The sequence below is a fragment of the Crassostrea angulata genome, chromosome 7 (genome assembly GCF_025612915.1).
Source record: "Crassostrea angulata isolate pt1a10 chromosome 7, ASM2561291v2, whole genome shotgun sequence".
Taxonomy (NCBI): Eukaryota; Metazoa; Mollusca; class Bivalvia; order Ostreida; family Ostreidae; genus Magallana; species Magallana angulata.
The window spans coordinates 59,342,621-59,370,091 of record NC_069117.1 but is presented as its reverse complement, the minus strand read 5'-3'; the positions used below and the strand labels follow the sequence as shown (position 1 = coordinate 59,370,091).

Genomic DNA, 27,471 nt, shown 5'->3' with positions numbered 1-27,471 from the left:
CAGAATTTATCCTTGAAGACATATTTATAAATTCATAAGGCTAAACAATAAGGAAAAAGTTGACATTCTGTGGAGTCAGCAAATAATGATTAATCATTAAGGTGATATTGGACACCTGTTGATATAAATGTGCATAAAAATATATTATGTTCCAAATTCCTCATTTTAAAATTTTCAAGTTTTACAATATTTGACCAAAAAAAATGTTTTTTAAATCATTTTAAAAAATGAAATTATAAAAGTCTCAGCTTGATTCGAACTCGTGACCTACAGATTCGTAGCTAACACTCTGCCGTAAGATGTTAGGTGACAATTTAGGAAAAATTATGATAAAAATATATGAAATTATACTTGATTTTATCATTTTGATCAGAAGGACATCACAATATGGAGGGGTCCCATACCACTTTAATTATGTGTGGCTCTATATACATCCATATTTCAAATCATGTGTGACATTGATGCAACAACATTTAACATTACCTCATTGGATGAGTACATCCATTGTATTGAGACGCTTTGGACACTTAAAGGAACCGTCACCTGGCATCGCAGCTCAAAATCCTCACCCAGAACAATCTCCAGGTCACCCAGGGGCAGGAGGGTGGGGCTTGGCTTGTATTCCACTGAAGAAATCAGACTAAATAATTATACCAAGGCATCTGTCACTTTAAATGTACGTATTGTAAAATCCTAATTAAACACGAGGAAATAATATCCACACAAAATTGCAAGAAGTATACCTCGTTGAATTTAAAATCTTGCTTTTATTTTTCAAACAAATCAGTGTTCGCGATTTTACATTCTTGCAATTTGATGCAAACAGGTAAAACCTCGTAATTAAGTACTCATATAAAATAAGGAATCTACAGTATTCAAAACTACAAAAATCCTTATCTTTTTGTCAAATATGATTATTTAAAAGTAAAAAAAGAAAAAAAAATCTTTAAATTCAAAGACATGTTCAAAGAGGTACAATATGAGGAATATATCATTCACATGTAGTACACTGCTATGATGTTACAATTAATGCAATACATTCTGAAGAGACCAAGTGTTTTTATATTTTGCATAAAAACTATATACCAAAACTCTTTATTTTATAAATAACCATATGTAATATACACAAACTTCAGTACGTTTGCTAAATTTTAAAAAATCTACCATCTGGTTCTTTTTAGGGACCATCTCAAAATACAGGTACATTTACTAAAGGAATATATAGGAAATTATCATTTTCCAAATTTTGAAGCAAATTTTAAATAAAAAATACTACAATAGTGATTTTTCTCAAATTGTGTGAAATGTAGTCTGGTTTAAAATTGGGGACATCTCAAGATATCAAAATGCACCAAATTTTGCTCTATATTTTGAGTATTACAAAATTAATGTAGATTAGTTCAATGGATTCATTCAAAATTTAATAAAAAATAATCTTAAAGATAGCATAATTCTGTTTGTAAGTCTTCCAAAGTGAACGCTTTTTACTTTTACTTTAATGCTATTTCTTATAAAGTACCCATACAAAGCTCATTTTATCATAGCTTCATAAAAGCACAATGGCAAAGCTGGCCCACAGAACAACTGAAAAATTGTTTAAATTGTTTTTTTTTAAATCTAAATGTTTTCATCTGTTATTTGTTTATTGTATTCAATGTTATAAAGGGTACCAAAACAATTTGGTAAAAATTAAGGTCTAAATAAAATGTATTTTACTAGGTTATGCAAAAACATGCGCATTTAAAACTAAAGTCGATCACCCTAAATGATCTGTTTTGGAACTAAAAACCCTTTGATATGAAAATGGTATCATCAATGTATTGTCAAACTAATTAACTAATTGCAAAGACAATTTCAGAGTTATTCCTGTCCATAATGCAATTTATATAAAAGATTCTAGTGAATAAATAAGTATGATAAGTATGATAATAAGTATAAGTATGATTTTTTTTTACTTTCAAAGTAAATTTTTGTTGTTGTTCAAAATTCATTTTGAAAGAGATCTGCCAAATTGGCAGATCTCTTTCAAAATGAATTTTGAACAACAACAAAAATTCATTGATAAATCTCACATGATTTTTTAAACAATATTTGTTCTTATGTGTTTTTGATAATTAATATTGAATTCATTATATATACATGTATAACATACCATTGAAAGTCACATAATACGATATTGTCTGCATCATTCCATTGTTAACACTGGCTGCACATCGAAATGGCCCAACAAAGCTATAACTGGGGAACTCAATTAGAAATCCAGTCTTGGGGTCGTAGGTTATGGGCGAGTCTGGTAGTTGTACCTCCGTCCCCCAATTGGTCAGGAGCTTGACGTCAGCCTCGGGGTCAGAAACATGGCACGGTAAAATCAAAGGTTCAAACAGATAAGAGTTCTTGAATATTGGAACGCCTGGGTACTTATTTTTTTCCAGAAACAAATTGTCCTCATCTGAAACATATACATGACTGTATTATTAATGTCCCCTTAAAACTGACATGAGTTCTTGAATATGCATTATTTCCCTTTCATTTCAACTTCTGAGACTGAGAGCATAAGTGAGCTAGTCTTGAGGCTATTTACTGTTTTGAATAACAGGTTTATTTTAAATTCAGCCTTTGAGGGTGTGGATGACTGGGGCTGTGTATAACCAGTGCTGGATGACTGGGGCTGTGTATAACCAGTGCTGTGTGCTGGATGACTGGGGCTAACCAGTGCTGTGTGCTGGATGACTGGGGCTGTATATAAGGTAAGCAGTGCTGTGTGCTGGATGACTGGGGCTGTGTATAACCAGTGCTGTGTGCTGGAAGACTGGGGCTGTAAATAACCAGTGCTGTGTGCTGGATGACTGGGGCAGTAAATAACCAGTGCTGTGTGCTGGATGACTGGGGCTGTGTATAACCAGTGCTGTGTGCTGGATGACTGGGGCTGTGTATAACCAGTGCTGTGTGCTGGATGACTGGGGCTGAACCAGTGCTGTGTGCTGGATGACTGGGGCTGTGTATAACCAGTGCTGTGTGCTGGATGACTGGGGCTGAACCAGTGCTGTGTGCTGGATGACTGGGGCTGAACCAGTGCTGTGTGCTGGATGACTGGGGCTGTATATAACCAGTGCTGTGTGCTTACCTCTGATGTAGATGTATTTGCTGGTATGAAGACTGTTTTCGGTGTACTGGCACACATATTCCCCCGTGTACTTGTATGTCGGGTTGCTGATCAGGTAAATCACTCCAAATGCTCGTGCATTTTGTGACATATTTGCGATGGGACGACGAATTATATCCATTCCCAAATAGTCTGGAGCCTCCTGTAACATAAGTTCTATTTGCCTTGAGATAGAAACAAAGCAAAATAATTTCTGCATGTTTTCAAACACATCTGATTCAATGATATAGGCCATCAAATATCTCTCCTATTAAAGGACAAGATATCTGAACGTGTTAGAAAGAAGTACTGGTATCTACAGTATTCCAAAGACGTGATATCAAATCCCCAATGCTTGTATATGTACTGTAAAAGTTGAACTTCGATATCTCAAACAAATACAATGGATATGTTGAAGTGATTTGTAAGTCCCAACCCTTTATTTTTAAAAGTATTTTACCCTCAATATCTCGAATACTCAGCTATCTCAAAGTTTTTAAACAGTCCCATCTAGTTCAAGATAATGAAGTTTGACTTTATGTTCATGAACTGTCATAATGGATTATCAATCACTATCAGAAAAGCCACCAAATCTTTAAGACAGAGCTTATATTGTCTCTAGTCCATTAAATAAAAAAGTATTACTTCTCATATGAGATAGAGAAAAGGCTACCTCCTCATAGAAACAATAAATTTACATCTAATTTGATTTTGTCTTCTTGAAAAATTCTTGTATGTATGAGTTATAACTATCCTACTTATGGCTTTAAATTTTGTAAGTATTTGACATCTTCTTGTGTCCTTTATGAGAGGAAACTCAGAATGGGGACTAGTGAGAGATCAACTCTTATAAAATGAACTCGATCTGAAACCCCAGCCAGAGGACAGGAAGTCGTGAGGGTGTAATACGTCGTGATTCTCGTCACACTACAGATAACCACAGAATGCCATAGCTCTGATGAAGTCTTATTGTCTTACTGGTACATAGTATCGAAAATGACTATCATTTGCTCGTGAATTCAAAAATAAAACAAGTTTCATGCTATAAAGACTGTTGCTAGACAAATATGTAATAATTTTCATTCTTTATGACGAATTGAGAACAGTTAATATATATAAAAGGCTTTAACTTTGACCTTTGACACTAGCAGCAATTAAACAAAGAGGAATTTTGACCTAGCTACAAATGTACAGAAGCTGGGGGTGAGTTTCTGTGACACAGGAAGGCTCTAGTCTCACCCCCCCCCCCCCCCCCCCCCCATAGGGAAGGTGACTGTCTACTGTAGGAAAAGTTGTCAGTGGTAACTTCAGTATAGATAACGCTCCTGTTTACTGGTCACTGACGAGGAGCTAGCCAGGACAGTACCATCCAAATAATTAATGGTGATTGTACACTGTATAATGAAGTCATATCAGTCAGATCATCATCAATATTTGAACCAATATTACATTAAGAACTAAAAGCAATTTTGTGTCACTGGTCCAACAGTACATAAAAATGCCATGCAATTATTTGGTGACTAAGAGTTAAAAATCCTTCTCTTCCCCAATACAGCTTCCAATATATAAGTGAAAGACTGCTTTAAAAAAAATCCTGCATAATGTATATATAGCTAAAAAAAAATCCTGTATATATAAAGAACACGAGCTTTTAATAATGAAATATCATTATTTCGCAATCATCATCATAGTAATTATCCTCATTATTTTTACTCACAGCAACTCGATCACTTTTGAAGATGAGTTTAATAGGATAGTCCCCAAAGCACTCGATGGTGAAGTTCTCGCCGCTGTTCAGCACGATATCGCCAGAACTGGTGTATATTGAGCCATTCTCAGAATCCACCCTCTCTCTCTCTGGGTAAATCTCCATGGTTGGCTTCGGGTCAACAATGGTCACTCTTTTAAATTCTGTGAAAAACAAAAACTGATTAGCTAAAACATTGCTAGTAGGTTTTATCTTCTAACAATTGTCATTAATATTACTGCTTAGGTACATCATAAAAGAGTTACTTATTCTTTATTATTATATCCAATTCATTTTAGAAACAAAGTTTGCAATTTCTCTGGAGCAATGGAATTGTACATGCAATATTTTGGTTTGAATTGAAAATTTAGTCTTTGGTAATATCCATGTACTATAGAGATAGTGCAAGGGGTATATATATCATTCCTATAACATAGATAAATCTTGTGAACTTGTCATAGGTTAGAAGATCATTACTGAAATACTTTCATATACACATCCAACTGTATTGCCTGTCTCAATCAACTTGCATTTCTTATCTGGATAAATATCTAACAATTTATTATTTTATTGTGATAACCTTATAACAATGCCTGATAGCTGTCCATCAAAGGCTTCACAAGGTAAAAAGCTGTGTGCAGTCAGGACTTTGATAAAATACAAAGTTTAAATTTAATAATTTTTTAAAACTGAATTTTTGTTCAGATAGAAGAATTTGCCCATCAAAAAAACATTAGGGCACAAACTTAAAGGTTAATTTAATCTATATCAAAGTAGGAAAGGTTTGTTTAAGAAGATTAAATGGGATATACAGGTAATAGAAATTGAACTATTGATGCTACAAAACAGAAATTAGCTTCAACATTATCATTTAGGATGCTGAGAGCTAAATCTCTAATGGTGTCTGATCATTCATCTAAAATCAACAGGCCAAGAGAACTTAGATCCATCTTGTTTATTTGTAGTACCTCTGGTGAATCAATCAGATCTATTTACCCCGAGTCTCAACAAGAGAAAAATTCAAGGGGGTATGGACTCTGGGGAAGATTTAATCATATCCTTAAGATTTGTTTTTTGAAGAATTGTTTTTCAAAGAAATTATGACACTTTGCCAAAAGATCAACTATAACATTTCTTTTGGTAATTAAAATTTGAATTTAAAAGAAAAGAAATCTCTTGCTAGAGAGTTCAATATGGTAACATTGATCACAGACAGAAATCGCCTTTGAAGCTGATGGGATCATGCACCAGCTATAGTGAGCTAAAGATTGCATATTACTGCACATACCGGTAATACCGACATATCAATCTCAAAGCTCTGAAAAGTTAATTCCATCGTCATGTGTAGTCTATCAGTGAAGACAGGACCTGTTAATTTCATCATCATGTCTGAAGGTGCAGGCAATGAATCAAGTATTCTCAAACCCTATGGTGCAGTTTTGTTGGTGCAGGATGTAAACAACGTGCATCAAATCATAAACAAAATAGTACAGGATTGATGAAGGAAATCTTGAGCACCTTGAAGTGGGGGAAATTAATTAGCATGATCGTTATTTTCTGGAGCCAGGCTTCATGTAGACAAAAACATTGAGGTACATGTAGCAAAAGCAATATGTATTGTTTTCTTGGCACATTGTTGGTTAGACAGCCTGTACTTAACAAAACAAAACAGCAAACCAAAGCTGCAGGGTTCACCTAATTGTGAAACCCTTCATTATATATAGACTCGCAGCCTTCAAAAATTCACTTATTGAACACTCTTGAAAAGTGGGGCCTACCCTGCAAAAACAAAGTCTATCAGCCCTGTTGTTTATTAACTTCCCATGCCTTCAGTATGCTCAGTGTACATGGTATACTGCTTATATATCACTATCATTGTACATGTACGGGTATACTATGGTATGGTATGAATTTCATATTTTCAACACAATGTCTGAAACCATTTTTAAAAGTCTACCAGATCTAGCCAATATTCGTTCCATCTCTTTGCTATACCCCCGTGATTAACTGAATTATTTCATCCCCAGGTAAATGCACCCTCTGACTCACCTTCACAGTTTTTTCCGGTCCAGATCTCGGTACAGGCGCAGAAGTACCCACCGTGGGAGTTGGTGCAGGTCCCACCATGTTCACACGGAGGATTCAGGCACTCATTGGTGTCTATAAACAGAGAAACAACAAAATGGCTTCATACATCACCTGTACTCTGAAGAAATTTATTGACAGCATATTAGTACTCTTTTATTTAACTACAAAAAGCTGATATATAAGAAAACGTGGACAATGCAAAGAACCAGAGAGGCATATTAGGTATATCAAACATGTCATTTACTTAATCAAGGGCTCTAAAAAAAACCTTTGTTAATACAATGCTTCTATAAGTTCTACGAAGAAGTAGAAAATACTAGTAGTACATGTACTAACCTAGTTCACAGAAGTGACCACTCCACTGAGGGAGGCACCCACAGGTAAAGTTACCGTCACCGGCGATGTCGTCACAAGAGCCACCATTGCGACATGGCCGTTTTAAACAGTCTGTCTCCTCTACAACAACTAGACAAAAAATAAAATATCAATGGTGATTGGTTTTTTCTTCCATCATCCAATGCTATGCCAATACATGTAGCATATTGTTTGATTGATTTACAGATAAGTAAAGAAATGGACAATTAAGATGTTAGATATCATCCTAATACATGTATTCTCCTGAGAAAAAATGGTTAAATGATGAAAACACATATAAAAAACAATTGTATTTGGACCCAAATATCCAAAAATGAAAAGAGATAAAATACTACGATGTGGAAAAAATTAGCAATATCTACAACGTAACAAGCTGACATAAAATTATCTGAATGCCAGTACATGTGCCTGATGCATGTGCACTATCCTTTTTTCATTCCGATCACAGGAATATTTATTATTAGAAAACCCCAAGACAGGTTCAACTGGAAAATGGATTATTACCCAGTAAGTTCTTTTCCATGTTTTTGGAAACTTAAACTGACTATGGCATTATGTATGACCCATCTAAACAGCCATTATGGGCCTGGGGTTTTTACCAAGGAAATACAAAGTGCTTCTGTTCATTTTTCACAAATTGGTCTGCATGCAAGAAAAACAATCATATGGTCCTGTCCCTTGGGAAATTCAATCACAGTGAGTGAACCCAAAAATGGGGATACTACATAGAAAAGCAAAGGACTCCAACTCCCTTTAAAATTGTTTTAAAAATAATATATCTCCCCCTTTCCCTTTCAGCTCCATGCCAGATACAGACAGCAGTGTAGCTGAAGGATAAATTTACGGTAGGTTGACAGACTGTAAATTTTGATTTTCCCACAGAGCTAGAGTTTTGCAACTATATGCTCATAATGTACCAGTAATGTCATTAAACTATAACAACAGAAAAATACTTTAAGAATCATATACCAGTACTTTAATAATTGTTATACCATTAATTATATTGGCATATCTTTCTCTTATAATTGTAAAAATTTCATACTTATTTGTTCTAGGCCCTATATTAGAAACAAATGCACTGTTCTGTTCTATATGCATATTACCTATATAATAGAAACTATAATACTATAAAAATAAACAAAAAGTCTGTCGACTTAATCTTAGTCATTTGCTTTCTTTTAAAAAATGATCTTCAATTGTGAATTACTATCGTTTGCCATCTTCAAAAGTGAAAACTTAATTGGTGAAAGGTTTGCATTTCATCCATAAACAGTGAAAATTACACACATAGTACTTAATTTTCATCAGCCTTCTTAAAGAGAGTTATTAATGTGTTAACTACTTAACAATTGTGAGAAAAAGTATTCGTCCACGGTCAGTTACCTAATAACTTCGTTGTTAGATTTAAGTTCTAAGAGTTTATAGACACCGTGTCATTTGGTACCATAACTTTTTATGACCAATTACGTAAAGTTTAAATTGTTTGGAAAACCTTTACAAAAAAGTCATCTCGGGATAATTAGAAAAAAAGAAGAAAAACAAAAGATATTTCATCTGAAAGGTGGAAAGACTTAGCTGATAAAGTCAAAAGAAGAAAAACATTCATTTCATTCTCACTACACTTAGCACTGACATTGTTTCATCACATACAAAAACAAGAGAAAAGCTGTCAATATATGACAGCAAACCAGGGTTTTTTTTATGTGAAGTCTATCCATAATCCATGTTAACCCTGAATTGATAAACACTACCTATCCAAAGAAATGGGGTACTTTTTATGCAATTTTTTTACCAAAAAAAATAACAATGTTCAACATGTGATATTTTTCCCATAAATTATCAACAAGAGAAAACCTGTCAATGTGACAGCAAACCCTGTTTTCTTTTGTGTGAATAGTATCCATTATCCATCTCTCAAAACTGAATTGATAAAACATTATCTACATAGAGAAATGGGGTACTCTATAATTATGCAATGTTTGCCAAAAAATAACTAAGATCACAGGGTGGTATTTTTTTTCCAATTATCAAAGATCAAAATCCAATTAAGAAACATGCACATCTCTGATATATGTACAATTAATCTGCAAAACAACTGTGACTTCCTATCTTGAAAACTGTAGGAGGAGTTACCGGTATCCGTACAATAGGGGTACCCTATATGCAATATTCTGCTTCAAAATGACCAAGTTTAACAGCTTGTATTTTTTTATTAAAATCATATGTATGGAGTTATCCATACAATAGGGATACCCTTTTGGCAGCCAACTGCCCAATCATTCATCCGCCATTTTCACCATCTCAATAACCTAATTTTTTCTTTTGGAAAACCTGATTGAAAAATCAAAATCCAAGTTATATGGACATCTCTGATAAATGTACAATTCATCTGCAAAACGTCCTATCTTGAAAACTGTAGGAGTTATCCCTACAAATAAGGGGGGGGGGGGGGTTACCCTACAACTGTATAAGCAATATTATGCAAAAAAAATGACTAAGTTCAACAGCTTGAATTTTTTTCTATACCATTAAAACACAAAATCCAATTTAAAACCAATATGCTCATCTCTAAAATATATATGCACAATTGACAATTGATCTGCAAAACAACAACTTCCTATCTTAAAAACTTTAGGAGGAGGGGTAGAGGGGTACCCTTTTTGCTGCCGCTCAACGGCCATTTTCACCATTTAATTTGGAAAACCCAGTTAAAAATTGATTTTATGATTTATTTTAAAAGCCCACATTTTTAGTCTTGCACAATCACAGATAAGAGTTCTGGATCTAACTTTCAATTCAAAGGCTTCCTCATGATAAATTTCATGTCTTCGTGACTGCATTTGATAATCATTATCCTTTCATGAGTTTCTTTTTATTGATAAATATTTAATATGACTGGGCACGGAAACTGGCATGAATTATTTTTATGCTAGAGCACAATTCTAAATTTTTGGGTTTTTTGCATTTAAAGAATTACATCATTTTTGGAGTTTTCATTCTACCAAGAATGAAAAGGAAAACAATGTTGATGATCAGTAAATTACAATAATTGTCTATCTGTAATGTTTTAGGTCATGATCTCGGCCATTTAATGTGAGCTAAAATCCTAGCAATAATCTTCTCAATAGTATCCAATCCACGAGAGTTAATGACTTAACTCTCGGTCTCTGGTAGACAACATATTTGAATCTAGAGGTTAGCTCTGGATGAAAACCTTAAAACACTTAACTTCTGTCAAAACATTATATCAACACTCAAAGGAACGGTTTGTGAGGGAGAAAGCATGAGTGCTTATTATAGACTCATAAAGTGAAAAATCTCCTGAAAATAACTACAGATTATCTCTATTTAACAATCAACTTATACATTATGTTTATAAATATCATAAATCAGGGCAGCTGAATAGAAGGAATTCATTCAGCGCTTGATTGATAGCACTGTAATATCGTTACACAAGCCTCAAAAAGCCACAAATCTACAGCGTACATACAGCGGGAAGATACAGACTGTGGAGCCTGGAATGCTTCAAACTCTTCCGTAAAACACATGTGTTTCTCAATAAAAACATACTGATTCTTTCTGGCAGATAAGTATCATTGGTGATAGAATCGTAGTGTAGGATCAGCTGGGGAAAATATTCTAAATAGGCTAATGTAAAAGGTTTGAGAATTTCATGAGTGACAACTAGAGATACCTTCAAGTTACTGAAAAAGTCAGATTTGATGCATACTGGGTAACCGGTTGCACATGATGCATATCTAAAAGTATTGAGACCTAAACTATCAAACTTTAAGAGAGAAGATTTCATTTCCTGTCTGCTACGCATTTCAATAAATCTAAGTAGGCCGATGTTGATCAACAGCCAAGATAACCAAAACTAGATGTTAATTATAACTTCATAGAAAACCTTGTCCAAGTTATGTGCAGTGCATGTTCTTCCTCTGATCGGCTCATTTCTATCTTGTGTCATATAACATTGTATAATATTTGAATATACATGCAAATACTAGAGCTGTAAAATTTGCAACCAAGCAGCCTAAAGCCTCAGTTTCAATGACCACATTTCCTGCCCTCTATGCGAACTAAAGCCGTCTAACTTACAACACCCATACAGGGGATGCTAGGGGACAGGAAACGACAGACCCTCTTGAGGTTTAATCCAGTTCATCGGGCCAAATGCATACACACACACACACAAAAAAGATGCCCAGGAACAAACCTTGTGACAATAAAAGAGGTCAGTGCGGTCGGCCGTGACCACTTCCTTTCAATTACAGAATAATTTGCTAGTAAAATTAACTGCATGATTTAGAATTCAAAGGTAAACATTTGTTCATTCATGTTGGGTTTGGACAGCAAATAAATCCAGACACACACATCCGACACTCTTGTTTTTGTTGTTGTTGCATAGAACGTGATAAAGTTATTTATTAACTTACACATGGATATTAAATTGTGAGGGAGTTATTTCACAGCAATATCAAAATAATATATTCATACACATGTACATTGTAGTGAATTACCTTAGTTTATCACTATTTGACCAAATATTTTGTGCTTTGAATGAGAGGTGACTTCCCAGTGTCTGGGTAAGTTATTAAAAAATTTTTATTAAAATCCTGAAAAAAATCTGAGAAATGTCTCCTTATAAGTTCGGTATAACAACTAGGCCTATCACAATATATCATAGGTCTTCAATATTTTTTTTTCTAATTACATTCTTTGACATATATTGGATCCAAATAAAATGCTTGATTTCTAGAGATTCTTTGATCATACCTGACAGGTGAAACGTAAATTCTCACCTAATTGGGCCCAGACAGCAGAAGCAGACACGAGAATCACACAGGCAGCCACCAAATTTCTCATAATTATCCTATAAAACATACAGTAACCGTCATTTCCAATACTTGAGTACAGTCTAGTTTAATCGTATAATGAGTCAAGCCTCCACTCAGTAATGCAAGTAGTACAGGAAATGAATAGGAGTTCCGAATTAGTTTTCAGTTATCTGCCCTTGATCTTAATTATTATAGACGGATTTTATTTTTATTTGAATAAAAACCTGTATACCTGTTTGATTTTTGCAATAATTAGTTTCAACTTATGAAGTGGCAATATAGAATATATAAAAAAAACTTACGCATGGTAAAAACAAAAACATTTGTTTTTAAAGCTAGACAAATGAACGAAAAATATAGGAACGAGCTACCATTTATTCCCTGAAAAACATGGCGTCCACGGTGAGTGTCGGTGACAGAGCACTTTAAAAAATCGTATATTTCATCATGTAAACAGCTTAATTTGGTTTCATTCTTACTGAATTTTTAAAAATACACATATGATACCTTTTTTCACATTGATCTTTAATGTTAAAAATGTTATTATAGTGTCATTTAACTTACTTAACTCAAGCTCACTGATGGATAGCGAACATCATAAAGTTCATTGTTTATTGTTGTAGTAGTTGGGGCTATATAGACTGTGGGTATCGGCCTGGGTAGCTCAGTGGTAGAGCTCCAGACTAGACTTGAAGGGGTCCTGGGTTCGATTCCCGGTCCAGCCATATGTTTTCAGTGTATTTATATACTCATTCCTACTTACCTACTAAAGACGGTGCCGTGGCCTTCCTTGTACTGCAGAGTCCTTATTTTACATAAGTATAACCATTTTAACAAGGCCTTGGACATTCAGTAGGACATAACTATCTATTTCTTGTGTCAAAACAAGTTGAATATGATGCTGGTTTTAAGTGAAATACCGGTATACATTCATTGCATAGTCTCAGCTCAAAAGTGAGACAAATGTTGATTTCAAAGAGCCATGGCTGAGTGGCCTACAGTTAAATAGACAGGCCTACATCACATTGCTGTTTGACACCAATTACCCAAAGTCCAAGCTCTTGTTAAAATAGTTCTACTAAATTCTGTGATTGACCCATTTTTCCTCAAATCGCAAGAAAATAAAATCGTGAACACCAAAATTTTATCATAGTCTCATTTATTTTACAAAATTTTTAAAACCGCAAGATGTGCATTTTGAGATTTTATGCAGATATCAACACCTCATTTTTAGTTAGGAATCTACAGTATTCAATTAAAAATGAGAAAAATAGTGAACAGTCATAGCAGGAGGGGGGGGGGGTGGACAGAGACTCTACAAACAAAGGCTACTGTATGTATTACAGATCTGATACTTATGCATCTTTATTTTTTCCACAGAATATTCCTTATCCCTCTGTGCGGCCTCAACCTGATGGCTCTCAGGAAATCAAGCTGCCAGAGGGGCCCTATGGTGTCCCAGACGTGATGCTAAACGGGTAAATATCCTCAAAAATTGTCTTTTCTATTCTGTTGCTAGCTATATTTTTTAGTTTGCTCTTTTTAAAATAATATTAGCTTGAAATTATTACAAGAAAATTGACTGATATGAAAGGAAATGTTAAATTACATAGTAAATCTTTTATTTATCTTACAGTATACAGTCAAGCAAAGCAAAGTTAGGATCTGTCCATCCCCTGGAGTACTCAGAAAAACATGTACGTATACGGTATAATGAAATCCCAAGGTAGAACAAATATACATGTATATTAGATAAGTAAAACTGTAACAATGTTCTGTACAAAATATTGTGTGTTTATTTGAAAAGATAAAATTTTAGTCTATAATATGTGTACATGTACTTTTATAATTATTATGATGATAGGTATGTGAAACTAACACATTCTGGTTCAACTAAGTTCAGAGGAATTAAATACAAGAATTGATGAAACACTTTTCAATTTATCAGATTAAATTATGGTACTCTGTTTATTTTTAATGTTCAGTTGACACAATTTTAAATATTAAAATAGATGAAATTGAATGATAGAAAAAAATTCAATTGTTACTACCATCTATGTGCACCTGTGATTGAACTGTTCGTTTGACAAAATTCTAGTGGCATGAAAACAAACAGAAGATGGACTTTGCCATGTTACGAAACACACAAGGAATCCACATGCCTCTTCGACTGCAGATGGAAAAGAACGTTGCCCAAAAGGTTTGTACATTGTTCATTCAACAGTTCTAATCATTAAATCAGATATAGACTACTTAAACTTTAAAAAAATTCTATAGTGAAAATGAGATCAACAGTATAAAATTTGAAATGTTTTTAAGTACTGAAAGCTTCTGTGAGACAAATTATTGCAATTTTATATGGATATAGCAAAAAAGGTGAATGCGATCTAAATGAAACACAGAGATAGAAGCTTGAAAATATCATCATTTAAGATATTTAAGCAAATAAACTGCCTTATTAAATGAAGATTTAATTCTTGTTTAAGATCTACCGACTTCCAGGGATGCACAGTTCTAATTTAATGAGTGACACTCTGTCTGGAAGAGATGAAATGATCGACTTTGAAGATATCTTGAACAGTATGTTGGAAACATTACAACTTACATTTTCTGTTTTGTAGTATAATGCCTGTGAACATTAAATTTCATCCAAATTCTTTCTATTTTTAATTCAAACTTAAACACATCCGAACACATTTTGTGGTTTCTATTTGTAGATCCTGCCGACTGTGAAGTCATGGGAGATACGCATCTGTTGATGGACCGGAGGGCGGGGTTACTATAAATAGTGTTTTATATGATTCTGATCATTAATAGTGCTCCTTATAATTATCTGTAAATGTTGTGACTCTATGATGAACTATAGGATTGGTGTACAGTGTCACCTCACTTTACCCAGTCCTTCCTATACTGAGGATTTCATTAACTTCATGAAATACTCTTAGTAATTAAACTAAGAATAAATCATTACTCTCAATTGATTTGTTTTCTATATACCTGTACCTGGAAATATGCCTGAAATAATCAGTATTCAAGATGAAACAGTAGGGGTTCTAGATTCAGAATGGTGTCTTGTGGCCAGCTGTCTGCTTACCAAGCATGCTCGTCAACCAACAGGTAGATGGCTCCACTATCTTACAGGCAATTGTGATTTCTTTGATGGATGGAATAACCCGCATACAACGGCACACTTGGTCCTAGTGTCCCCCACTGGGACATTGGCTGGTTGTGTATTGGAATCGCATTAGGGGTTCTTTAATAGATATATTGGTTTCAGCTTCCCATGTTCTGGTGGGTTGTTTGATATGCTGGGGATATTGGTAATAGAAGCACTCCTTCTTCAAGTCCTGACTGATTGTTACCAAGGAAGTTGTGGGATCACCTTGTAGGATGTTGGTAATAGAAGCACTCCTTCTTCAAGTCCTGACTGATTGTTACCAGGGAAGTTGTGGGATCACCTTTTGGGATGTTGGTAATAGAAGCACTCCTTCTTCAAGTCCTGACTCATTGTTACCAAAGAAGTTGTGGGATCACCTTTTGGGATGTTGGTAATAGAAGCACTCCTTCTTCAAGTCCTGACTCATTGTTACCAAGGAAGTTGTGGGATCACATTGTAGGATGTTGGTAATAGAAGCACTCCTTCTTCAAGACCTGACTCATTGTTACCAAGGAAGTTGTGGGATCACCTTGTAGGATGTTGGTAATAGAAGCACTCATTCTTCAAGTCCTGACTCATTGTTACCAAGGAAGTTGTGGGATCACCTTGTAGGATGTTGGTAATAGAAGCACTCATTCTTCAAGTCCTGACTCATTGTTACCAAAGAAGTTGTGAGATCACCTTTTGGGATGTTGGTAATAGAAGCACTCCTTCTTCAAGTCCTGACTCATTGTTACCAAGGAAGTTGTGGGATCACCTTGTAGGATGTTGGTAATAGAAGCACTCCTTCTTCAAGACCTGACTCATTGTTACCAAGGAAGTTGTGGGATCACCTTGTAGGATGTTGGTAATAGAAGCACTCCTTCTTCAAGTCCTGACTGATTGTTACCAAGGAAGTTGTGGGATCACCCTTTTTTACCAGTGTGTGGTCATATTGTCTGTCAATACTGGATTCATCCCGGTGCTGCCTTAGATGGCTATAATCGCGGCAGATTCATTGAGACCTAGCATTTTTCACTTGGGTCTCCGGAAGAAGTATTTTAGTCTGGACAAATCTGATATGCTGATATTAGGATGGCTTTATTTTTGGGGATCGTATGATATCTGGTGCTTCTAGGTTTTCTTAATGGCTGCTGATATCTTTGTGTCGTAGAGAACCTGTAGGATCTTTTGAAATCTAGCGTATTTGATGAAGATTAGAAATAATTAGGAAGTAAGGACTGTCCCTTGAGAGACACAAGACAGAGTATCAGATGTTGATTGAAATTTATGAGTTTGTCAATTTGTACAATGCAAATTTTGCAAAATAACTATTCAATAATGGTTACTATTTCAGCTCCGTTAAATTGTGACTGAAAAAAATGTTCTAAATATGGTATGGGAAATTATCTACATGTAAAATCAATGCCAGCCCTGTTATCAAACATGGGACAGGCACATAAAGATATAAAACCTATTAATATTATATCGGATAGGAATTTACATCAACACGATTAACTCTATAAGCAGATTTGGGAAGTAGGAAATTATTCCAACATTAAATATTTATGGATGAAGCGTGTATGGATAAATTCTCTTTATGATATTTATGTCTGCCCGGAAAAATGTTTGTTTTTGTAATTTGACCATCAATAAAAAGTTATCAACCCCTCCCTTCCAAAAAAAAATCACAGGAAGTCGCCAAAATTAAGGGGGCGTTGCATCCGATGCATTGGGGTGTAATCGGCGACAGGAGAAAGATTGTTGGTATTCATAACAAATATTTAACTAGATAAAATACTCGTTGCACGAAGCACGGAAGACTATGATAGTCGAACTTTGATTTGATCAATGTACGTGTAGGTGTTGCTAAAACCTGAAACGGAAAACGACTAATTTCTTTTTTAATAAGCAAGTTGCTTTTTTTTTTTTTAAATAAATCGTTAGGACGACAGCATCTTTCCTAACAAAACTAAATCGGAATTGCTTTCAACATATTTATACATTTTATTTTTTCCCCGGAACTCCATTTACCTTACATGCAATGTCTCGACTCGTGGAACCCTCTATCAAGCTTCGAAAATTAACTTATTGTCGACATGCTACTTATAAGAACGTGGACAGGCTGGTCTCGATATAGCTGTCAGATTTATAACAATTCGTAAATTCCCAAATCTATTCGTAAATTCTCTAATTCATTCGTAAATTCTCTAATTCATTCGTAAATTCTATAATTTATGTTAAAACACACCGTATTTAATAATTAAAAATATGTCACTTGATATGTTTTGAAGGAAATTGTGCTAAAGAATATTAAAAAGATAGTTTTCATTGATCGATCACTTTTCTATGTCCGAATTTTGATGAAAATTGTTTTACCTTCATTTTTGTGTAACTAAATAACACTAGTTTTGCATTTCTTTATTTTAACCATGCGCGATAAAACGCATACTGAACGTACCTACTTGGCAATTCTGAGAATAATCAAAATCAGTTACAATCATAAAATGCATGTATGAATTTGACTTATTAATTGCAATATTAGATAAGATATATGCCAGCATTCTTGCTGTCAATAAATACATGTGAAATGGAAATAATATCGTTTACTAGTCCTTGTATGTGTTGCCTGGCACTCAAGGTCACCACATTATCTGCAAAGCTTGATATAGTATTCCCACTTTTCATGACCGCTACTCAAGAGCGACCTTGACCTTTAGTATCCTTGAATGAAACACCTGTCAGTCATTAGTCATTTCAAAGACATTAATGTATCTAAAGCGAAGTATACAAAGAATAACGAACAGAGACGGGTGTGCTGTTAAGGAACAATCTCTTAGCTCTCTTTTTATTCGATGCACCCGAGAGTTTATAAACTATTGAAATATTAACGCTATCAAATGCACGAGAAAACACAAATATTCAACAGTCCAATTCATATTGAAAACTAAGTGAATGATGTGATTTCAAAGGGCAGCTTTAAGTATTTGTCTACAATTCAAACAAAACCTTACCTAGAAATATTCCGGGTGCCGTGGTTACTAGCTGATAGGGAAATGTCGACATGAAGATCGCAACGTGTGGGTTGGTGATATTTGTTCTTGCAAATGGTAAGTACGCAGAAATTAGAATATCATTAATATTTCAAATTTTACACTATGCAAATGTGAGATGAAATTTTTGATATTTCAAAAAATGAGATAACATAATTATTTTATGGGAATATACTAGTATTTCACTGTGTTATTCTCTAAATTATTTTTACAGGGGCGTTGGGGAAACATTTCCCGCTGCGGCATCCCGTCCCCCTAACCCACAAGTCTACGACCCCGCCCTCCGCGGGTCATCGTATAGTGGGTGGCAGCCCCTCCACTCCCCACTACTGGCCCTTCATGGTGTCCCTGCAAACTCACGGCGGCTTCCATTTCTGTGGCGGGGTTTTGGTGACCACGAGATGGGTGTTGACAGCGGCTCATTGCCTTGACCACCAGAAGTAAGAGGAAAACGAGTCTCTCAGGGATCGTGTTAATCAATACTATTGCAGATGTATCTCTGTTAAATATATCCTGTAAAATACGGCGTCGATAAACAACAGATACTTTTATTTACTGTTTATTATATACTATACACTCTAGAGACTGCGAGCCGTAACATATTATATATATAGTAAAACGTTAATTTCTAATTTATTTAAATAAAACTTCATTAAATATTTTGAAAAAAGGCACCCAATCGATTAATGATCAGAACCACTTCGTACACTTTTTGTTTCCTATGTTTAGCGAACTGTCTTTCCGAGTAGTTCTTGGTAAACACAACATTTCTGCCAGTGAGGGGACCGAGCAGATCAGGAACCTGTCGTCAATCCACAAGGTGAGACAGAGAGAGTCCAATGTCTCACGCTGCATTGGCCATTACTCGTAGCATATGTCAAATTCTTTCTTTAAATTATCATCATCCGTTATTCTCTCTGGTCCATAAAGAGTCGGGTAGTCTATGTGTACGTTCACATGAGGGTTTTACTAGGATTATCCCGACTTAAATGTACGGTATATGCATAATCATAACATGATATTGTGGTTTCTTATGTACAGCTAGTATATTACTCAATCCACATATATATATATATATATATATATATATATATATATATATATATATATATATATATATATATATAAAACTTGACAATGGTCCGTGGCGGCAAGCTATCGTGCATTTTAAACTCCTTTTAACAAAAGAACCTTTGGTTTGGACTTCTATTGCTTGTTTGTATTGTTTTTTCGCAGAATCCGTTCTACAACATCCAGCACCCCGACTTTAACTTCTACCTGCCCAATGACGCGGCGCTGCTGGAGCTGAGCCAGCCGGTGGTGGAGAACCACTACGTCAGGATCGCCATGCTGCCCACCAAGTGTAACGACTTCACCGCCCAGGACTGCATCGCCATTGGCTGGGGCAAGACACAGGGTAACTGTCTCATGTGTTTCGCTGGTCTACAAACACTCAATTTTGTTTTGGCATCATAATCTATATTCGACAAAAAATTTTACCTGAGTCAAAGAGCACGAGTTTCATTGTCTGTCCGCACACTTTGATAAGCTTTTACTTTCAATGTTTGTTTTGGAAAGCCAGTGTTCCACGACCTTGTAGCATACTTGTACATCAAAGGTCAAGGTCATGACCTATCCCCCAATAAAATCCCAGACTTTTTTATCAATTGGTCACGTTTCAGTATATCTTACGGTCTATGTCACGTTAGCTTTATTAATTAATCCAAGATAAATATAGAACTTCAAGTCTTGTTAGAAAACAAACTTAAGAGTTCACTTCAAAAAATCCCATTGGTAAAATGTACGTACAGTGTACTATAAATACCTACTATGTCTACGGGGTCAATTCTTGGGAGGAGGCCTTTTTGTTTTGTATTATAAGTAATTATACCAAACCTGCAAGCATTTCCATTTTTGGAATTTTCTACAGATGCCAGTCAATCAGACGTCCTCCAGGAAACTCCGATGACGGTCATCGACACCAGCCTGTGCAGCGCCACCTGGGGGAGTTACGTGTACTACGACAGTTTGTGTGTGATCAGTTACGGAAGTACACCCTGCTCCGTAAGTCAGAGAGAGAGAGAGAGAGAGAGAGAGAGAGAGAGAGAGAGAGAGATTGTACTATGAGTGATTACGTGATCAGTTATAGAGTATGCCTTGCTCGGTATGTCAGAAAGAGAGAGGAAGATTTTTAAGGAGTTCTAACAGAGTGCAAATTAAACTACATATGTATCTGTATGTACATTATATTCTGTAGGGAGACAGTGGGGGTCCCTTAGTGTGCCTGGACCGGTCGCAGTACGTGGTGGCCGGGGTGTCCTCCTGGGGGGACGTGGAATGTGGGTTCCACCCCTCCATCTACACCAAGCTGTCCGAGTCACTGTCATGGATCCACGACATTGCCAAGTAACCATAGGCAACCAGATACTTCAACCAATCAGTGCACAGAATGAGGCATCACATTGATGCATGTAACTAATTTCTTATCATAGTCCAGAATTCATAAGGAGTATATAACTTGATATTATTTCATAAATTGTATTGCATAACTGAGACAATGTGTTAGCTTTTAGAATTTATTGAATATAATAAATTAAGGACAGTTGTGATCTTATACATAAAATAACAAATTACTACACACGATCGAAATAACGAAACACTGGCAAGGGAGACAAACTCATAGGTAAAGCCAATAAACAGTTCAATAAATGAATAAAAAACATCTACAAAACTTAACAGTTACATAATGCAATGAATTGTCTCCCTTGCCAAATGGAGGTTATCACAGAGAGAAAGCGGGAACAGGAGAATGCCAGTATTCATAATACACTAACAGTCCTCCAGGGTAACACAAACAGAAATAATGCCTCCTGAATGACCAGCTACCCTTGTCTGAGTGCTGTTTGGATATGGTTATATTCTCACTTCATTCACTCACTTCTTGAGAAACTAAGTATTCAAAGGCAGTGTGGAGAATTTGGTGACATGATGATACAAATATTCACAAAAATGTGGTCATCACATCAACAAACGACCGGCCAGTACAGGTCACCCAGGAATCTCAGGTTAAAGTTGATATGTCAAACTCCAAAGTCAGCTATTAAAATCATTCTCATCACAAGAATCAAATATGTATTCTCTCTTGAGATTCTGTCAGTTCTCTGCTGTCTAGTGATACGTCCTCATCTCGTTTTTGATGCAGTATTTGAATGCAGTCCATTTATCCTGGGTATGCATTAGATGGGACTGAAAAATTCAAAATAAACAAATGATGAAATATGTTTGATTGCAAGTATTTGGCTCATAAATTGATTTTTTAGTAGAATATATACATGTATATACCAGAAGTCCAAATTTGAAAAAAGGCTATCATCTTTTGAACAACAGTGTACATTCAAAATATAATTATAAAAGGTAATATCTAATTATATCAAGGTACATTCAAGTAAATTCAAGTTAAGAAAATAAAAAAGAGAGAAGAAATAAGGAATGACTTTTTATTTGCAGTGTCTTTTCTATTCATCTAGTGCAGATATGCAATTTTTGTCTCTTTAAGAAACCTTGATTATTGATTGACAATCATTAATACACATGTACATGTATTACATATTAATAAGTCTGTATTTTAATCATTTGACAGACACCTACCTTAAATTAATGACACAAAATTCATTCAGGGAAATTAAAACCAATGAATCATTAATGAACAAATGCTAGTCACACACAGGAGAGTTCCAATCAGTGTTTTACTTTTAGTGTTAGAGATCAGTGATTCTGTGTACTTCCCTGTTGACAGGGGGCATTGTAATGTACCGACAGGGGGTGAAAAAAATCACACAATGTGTAGAAAAGAGAAAGTAGGAGGAGAAATCTCATTCGGACAACATAACATAAAGAACTGCTGACTACTCACGGCTAAGTGCTATAAAATTTATAAACCCAATAACGTCATGAGAAAACAATTAAAGCACGATATTAACGTTTGGAATGATTACGCAGATACCTGACTGAAAATGATAAAAATGAAGAAAATAACTATTTGTTTAGCAGTGTCATCTGGGCCCATAAATTTTCCATAGTAAAATATTACTCTGCTTGATTGGCAAAACAGATGGAAATTCCATATTAAGAAAGTTGTATAATACCCTATATTATAACAGACTGAAAGAAATTTATAGAATTACTCTTAAGATCCAAGAAAAAAAATCTGAAGGAAATGCCTTTTAAAATTGTAGGATAACCCTAGATCAATTGATAAAGAACTTATATCGTTACCCTAGATTATAGAGAAAGAACTTATAGAGGTACCCTAGTTCAATTAATAAAGAACTTGTAGAGTTACCCTAGTTCAATTAGAACCATTTTAAAAAAAGCTTGGACTTTAGGTAGTTGTGTCAAACAGCAATGTGACGCAGGCCTGTCTATTTCATTGTAGGCCACTCAGCCATGGCTCCTTGAAATCAACAGGATTTGTCTAACTTTTGAGAGAAGACTACGCAATCGATGTGTATTTCACTTGAAACAAGCGTCATTTTAACTTGTTTTGATGCAAGAAATAGATAGTGACCTCCTACTGAAAGTCCAAGGTCTTGTTAAAAAGGTTCTAATAAAAAACTTGAAGAGTTACCCTAATTAAATTCATAAAGAACTTGAAGAGTTACCCTAATTAAATTCATAAAGAACTTGTCGAGTTACCCTAGTTCAATTAATAAAGAACTTGTCGAGTTACCCTAGTTCAATTAATAAAGAACTTGTCGAGTTACCCTATAACAACTGATATAAAACTTGTAGATTTACCCTAGATCCGCGATGAAGTCTATCCTTCATGATCGAGATAAACTCCATATAACTAAGATGTCCGTCTCCGTCTGCATCAAAGATGTTAAAGACGGTGTCCACCAGGTGGGGACTCAGGTTAGATCCCGTGCACACAAACACCGCCCGCTGGAAATCCTCTGTAAATGTACGTCACAAAGATTAGTACATCACAAAGATTAGTACATCACAAACATAAGTAGAGAGAGTAGTCACAAGTTGTTGGATAAACTGAATATATTGTCGTTCAAGAATCATCTTGTGTACCGGTATATTTTCAACGATCTCAACAAAGTGGAAATGAAATTTGTTATGCTTGTGAATTCTAGGCCCACCAGTCTGAGAACACAAAACTTTCACATAACACCACAACCCTCCTCCAATGTTTCTGGCAATAACCCCTTATCATGTAACCTCTCTAATCTCATTAAAAGAGTCATGAAATATATAGTATTCATTGACAATGACTTGTAATTATAACATGACATGCTTATATAGCACCAAATTGTAATAATTTGTAAAATATGTACCAGTGGTCAAGATAACGACACCTGTCTACCTCTTACTCCCCCAAAAACCCTTAGTAAGCTCCAAGACTATATCCAATATAAACACTTGTCTATCTCTCACTCCCCCATACACTCCCTTGGTAAGCTCCTACACAATATCAAATATAACCCAAGCGTCATCATCTGAACTGCTTTATAACAAGAGGTACAAAAGATTTATGACAGATAATGAGGACAATGAGGAGGACATCGGTTACCCTTGGAGACGGCCTGGTCAGCGTATGTGTACATCTTCATGGCGATGCTGAAGTCATCAAGTGTATTCAGGAACTGACAGAACTTCCGGAACTCTTCAAACGAAACTCCCTAAAAATGGACAGGAAATTTTACATTAAAAGCACAGCAGATTAATGCCCTGGAATTCATATTAAAGGAATCAGATTTATTGTTTCTATACGTTTGAATAAAAATTCATGGAGGAGAATATTTTAGATGTTTAACCAGTCAACTGAAGAAAGATAGGATCTTGTTTGCATTGTAAATTAGGCCAACTTTATAGAGACTATGTTCAAGTTCTAAGATCCTAAAGATTCTTGAATTAGTACATGTATAACCTTCTTTAATCTTTTGAAATATGATATCATACATAAAAATTCTAAAAAATAATTAGGATTGAATAACATAAAAACAAGAACATTTATAATTGTAATGTCAGTACTTATCATGCAACTTTGTTTACAATATACTGCATCTATCAGGTAGTTACCGGTAGTAAAGGGGAACAACTCTTGCAATATCACTGTACCTCCTACACCAAGTGAACCTTTTTTTGAAAATCACCAGTGTTAAATTGTATGGCCTGACCTTTTCGCTGGGGGTGCGACTGCGGACTCGTTTGATACACTCCTCGATGTTGGAGCTGTCCAGCATGGTGTACCGCAGCAGGATCCGGGCAAAGTCTTCCTCGGATATGGTGGCCAGTCCCCGGGAAAACTCCAGGAACTCCAGCTCTATCACCTCTGACTGGAGGTTCTCCATGAAACTACAAGGATCACAGTGAGGGTCAGTGTGTGTCACAACATCTCAGTGTGTGTCACTACATCTCAGTGTGTGTCACTACATCTCAGTGTGTGTCAAAACATCTCAGTGTGTGTCACTACATCTCAGTGTGTGTCAAAACATCTCAGTGTGTGTCAAAACATCTCAGTGTGTGTCACAACATCTCAGTGTGTGTCACAACATCTCAGTGTGTGTCAAAACATCTCAGTGTGTGTCACAACATCTCAGTGTGTGTCACAACATCTCAGTGTGTGTCACAACATCTCAGTGTGTGTCACTACATCTCAGTGTGAGTCACAACATTTCAGTGTGTGTCACAATATCTCAGTGTCAGTCACAACATCTCAGTGTGTGTCAGTCACAACATCTCAGTGTGTGTCACTATATCTCAGTGTGTGTCACTACATCTCAGTGTGTGTCACTACATCTCAGTGTGTGTCACAACATCTCAGTGTGTGTCAAAACATCTCAGTGTGTGTCAAAACATCTCAGTGTGTGTCACAACATCTCAGTGTGTGTCACTACATCTCAGTGTGTGTCACTACATCTCAGTGTGTGTCACAACATCTCAGTGTAAGTCACAACATCTCAGTGTGTGTCACAACATCTCAGTGTGTGTCACTACATCTCAGTGTGTGTCACAACATCTAAGTGTGTGTCACAACATCTCAGTGTGTGTCACTACCTCTAAGTGTATGTCACTACATCTCAGTGTGTGTCACTACATCTAAGTGTATGTCACTACATCTCAGTGTGTGTCAAAACATCTCAGTGTGTGTCACAACATCTCAGTGTGTGTCAAAACATCTCAGTGTGTGTCACAACATCTCAGTGTGTGTCACAACATCTCAGTGTGTGTCACAATATCTCAGTGTATGTCACTACATCTCAGTGTGTGTCACTACATCTCAGTGTATGTCACTACATCTCAGTGTGTGTCACTACATCTCAGTGTATGTCACTACATCTAAGTGTGTGTCACTACATCTCAGTGTATGTCACTACATCTAAGTGTATGTCACTACATCTCAGTGTGTGTCACTACATCTAAGTGTGTGTCAAAACATCTCAGTGTGTGTCATTACATATCAGTGTGTGTCACTACATCTCAGTGTGTGTCACTACATCTCAGTGTGTGTCATTACATATCAGTGTGTGTCATTACATCTCAGTGTGTGTCACTACATCTCAGTGTGTGTCATTACATATCAGTGTGTGTCATTACATCTCAGTGTGTGTCACTACATCTAAGTGTATGTCACTACATCTCAGTGTGTGTCAAAACATCTCAGTGTGTGTCACAACATCTCAGTGTGTGTCACAACATCTCAGTGTGTGTCAAAACATCTGTGTGTGTCACAATATCTCAGTGTGTGTCAAAACATCTCAGTGTGTGTCACTACATCTCAGTGTGTCACTACATCTCAGTGTGTGTCACTACATCTCAGTGTGTGTCACTACATCTCAGTGTGTGTCAGTCACAACATCTCAGTGTGTGTCACAATATCTCAGTGTCAGTCACAACATCTCAGTGTGTGTCATTCACAACATCTCAGTGTGTGTCAGTCACAACATCTCAGTGTGTGTCACTACATCTCAGTGTGTGTCACTACATCTCAGTGTGTGTCACAACATCTCAGTGTGTGTCAGTCACAACATCTCAGTGTGTGTCACTACATCTCAGTGTGTGTCAAAACATCTCAGTGTAAGTCACAACATCTCAGTGTGTGTCACTACATCTCAGTGTATGTCACTACATCTCAGTGTGTGTCACTACATCTAATTGTGTGTCACAATATCTCAGTGTGTGTCAAAACATCTCAGTGTGTGTCAGTCACAACATCTCGGTGTGTGTCACTACATCTCAGTGTGTGTCACTACATCTCAGTGTGTGTCACAACATCTCAGTGTGTGTCAGTCACAACATCTCAGTGTGTGTCAGTCACAACATCTCAGTGTGTGTCAAAACATCTCAGTGTGTGTCAAAACATCTCAGTGTGTGTCACTACATCTAAGTGTGTGTCAAAACATCTCAGTGTGTGTCAAAACATCTCAGTGTGTGTCACAACATCTCAGTGTGTGTCACTACATCTCAGTGTGTGTCACTACATCTCAGTGTGTGTCACTACATCTCAGTGTGTGTCATTACATATCAGTGTGTGTCATTACATCTCAGTGTGTGTCACTACATCTAAGTGTATGTCACTACATCTCAGTGTGTGTCAAAACATCTCAGTGTGTGTCACAACATCTCAGTGTGTGTCACAACATCTCAGTGTGTGTCAAAACATCTCAGTGTGTGTCACAATATCTCAGTGTGTGTCAAAACATCTCAGTGTGTGTCACTACATCTCAGTGTGTCACTACATCTCAGTGTGTGTCACTACATCTCAGTGTGTGTCAGTCACAACATCTCAGTGTGTGTCACAACATCTCAGTGTCAGTCACAACATCTCAGTGTGTGTCAGTCACAACATCTCAGTGTGTGTCACAACATCTCAGTGTGTGTCACTACATCTCAGTGTGTGTCACTACATCTCAGTGTGTGTCACAACATCTCAGTGTGTGTCACAACATCTCAGTGTGTGTCACTACATCTCAGTGTGTGTCACATCATCTAAGTGTGTGTCACAACATCTCAGTGTGTGTCACTACCTCTTAGTGTATGTCACTACATCTCAGTGTGTGTCACTACATCTAAGTGTG

The 27,471-nt window shown here is 36.0% G+C and overlaps 4 protein-coding genes across 8 annotated transcripts in view; 2 read left to right on the top strand and 2 right to left on the bottom strand.

Annotated features, from left to right (window-relative positions):
- Positions 1 to 12,355, bottom strand: part of LOC128155380 (vascular endothelial growth factor receptor 1-like) — a 38,089-nt gene extending 25,734 nt beyond the window's left edge. The window contains exons 1-7 of the mRNA XM_052817070.1: positions 12,158 to 12,355; positions 7,314 to 7,442; positions 6,939 to 7,049; positions 4,860 to 5,053; positions 3,125 to 3,305; positions 2,153 to 2,449; positions 484 to 626 (exon numbers count right to left, since the gene is read on the bottom strand). Coding sequence (XP_052673030.1) covers positions 484 to 626; positions 2,153 to 2,449; positions 3,125 to 3,305; positions 4,860 to 5,053; positions 6,939 to 7,049; positions 7,314 to 7,442; positions 12,158 to 12,239 — 1,137 coding nt within the window. The 5' untranslated portion in view covers positions 12,240 to 12,355. The remainder of the gene's footprint in view (positions 1 to 483; positions 627 to 2,152; positions 2,450 to 3,124; positions 3,306 to 4,859; positions 5,054 to 6,938; positions 7,050 to 7,313; positions 7,443 to 12,157) is intronic.
- LOC128155379 (proteasome maturation protein-like) lies at positions 11,455 to 15,170 on the top strand. 2 transcript variants are annotated; one of them, XM_052817068.1, is made up of 6 exons: positions 11,455 to 11,589; positions 13,574 to 13,671; positions 13,830 to 13,890; positions 14,292 to 14,393; positions 14,680 to 14,773; positions 14,911 to 15,170. In XM_052817068.1, exons 1-6 carry the CDS (start codon positions 11,470 to 11,472, stop codon positions 14,976 to 14,978), a joined length of 543 nt encoding a protein of 180 aa, XP_052673028.1. In that variant the 5' UTR covers positions 11,455 to 11,469; the 3' UTR covers positions 14,979 to 15,170. The 2 variants fall into 2 exon arrangements, with proteins under 2 accessions (XP_052673028.1, XP_052673029.1); XM_052817069.1 differs by lacking the exon at positions 11,455 to 11,589 and adding an exon at positions 12,538 to 12,595.
- Positions 15,171 to 18,314: 3,144 nt separating this feature from the next.
- On the top strand, positions 18,315 to 20,989 carry LOC128155378 (chymotrypsin-like elastase family member 1). The gene is made up of 6 exons (XM_052817066.1): positions 18,315 to 18,439; positions 18,597 to 18,822; positions 19,112 to 19,202; positions 19,619 to 19,799; positions 20,313 to 20,446; positions 20,640 to 20,989. Exons 1-6 carry the CDS (start codon positions 18,394 to 18,396, stop codon positions 20,790 to 20,792), a joined length of 831 nt encoding a protein of 276 aa, XP_052673026.1. The 5' UTR covers positions 18,315 to 18,393; the 3' UTR covers positions 20,793 to 20,989.
- Positions 20,945 to 27,471, bottom strand: part of LOC128155376 (calcium uptake protein 3, mitochondrial-like) — a 39,767-nt gene continuing 33,240 nt past the window's right edge. For all 4 annotated transcript variants that reach the window (XM_052817060.1, XM_052817061.1, XM_052817062.1 and 1 more), the window contains 4 exons: positions 24,571 to 24,748; positions 23,964 to 24,072; positions 23,180 to 23,337; positions 20,945 to 21,628 (listed from right to left, as the gene is read on the bottom strand). In XM_052817060.1, coding sequence (XP_052673020.1) covers positions 21,551 to 21,628; positions 23,180 to 23,337; positions 23,964 to 24,072; positions 24,571 to 24,748 — 523 coding nt within the window. In that variant the 3' untranslated portion in view covers positions 20,945 to 21,550. The remainder of the gene's footprint in view (positions 21,629 to 23,179; positions 23,338 to 23,963; positions 24,073 to 24,570; positions 24,749 to 27,471) is intronic.

What these genes read in the sequence shown, in the direction of transcription:
- LOC128155378 (XM_052817066.1), top strand. Translation starts at nt 18,394, where the DNA reads ATGAAGATCGCAACGTGTGGGTTGGTGATATTTGTTCTTGCAAATG. An exon ending in GATATTTGTTCTTGCAAATG is followed by an intron (nt 18,440 to 18,596) that starts GTAAGTACGCAG and finishes TTATTTTTACAG; the next exon opens with GGGCGTTGGGGAAACATTTC. An exon ending in ACGGAAGTACACCCTGCTCC is followed by an intron (nt 20,447 to 20,639) that starts GTAAGTCAGAGA and finishes TATATTCTGTAG; the next exon opens with GGAGACAGTGGGGGTCCCTT.
- LOC128155379 (XM_052817068.1), top strand. Translation starts at nt 11,470, where the DNA reads ATGCTAGGGGACAGGAAACGACAGACCCTCTTGAGGTTTAATCCAGTT. An exon ending in ACCTTGTGACAATAAAAGAG is followed by an intron (nt 11,590 to 13,573) that starts GTCAGTGCGGTC and finishes TTTTTTCCACAG; the next exon opens with AATATTCCTTATCCCTCTGT. An exon ending in AAAAGAACGTTGCCCAAAAG is followed by an intron (nt 14,394 to 14,679) that starts GTTTGTACATTG and finishes TTCTTGTTTAAG; the next exon opens with ATCTACCGACTTCCAGGGAT.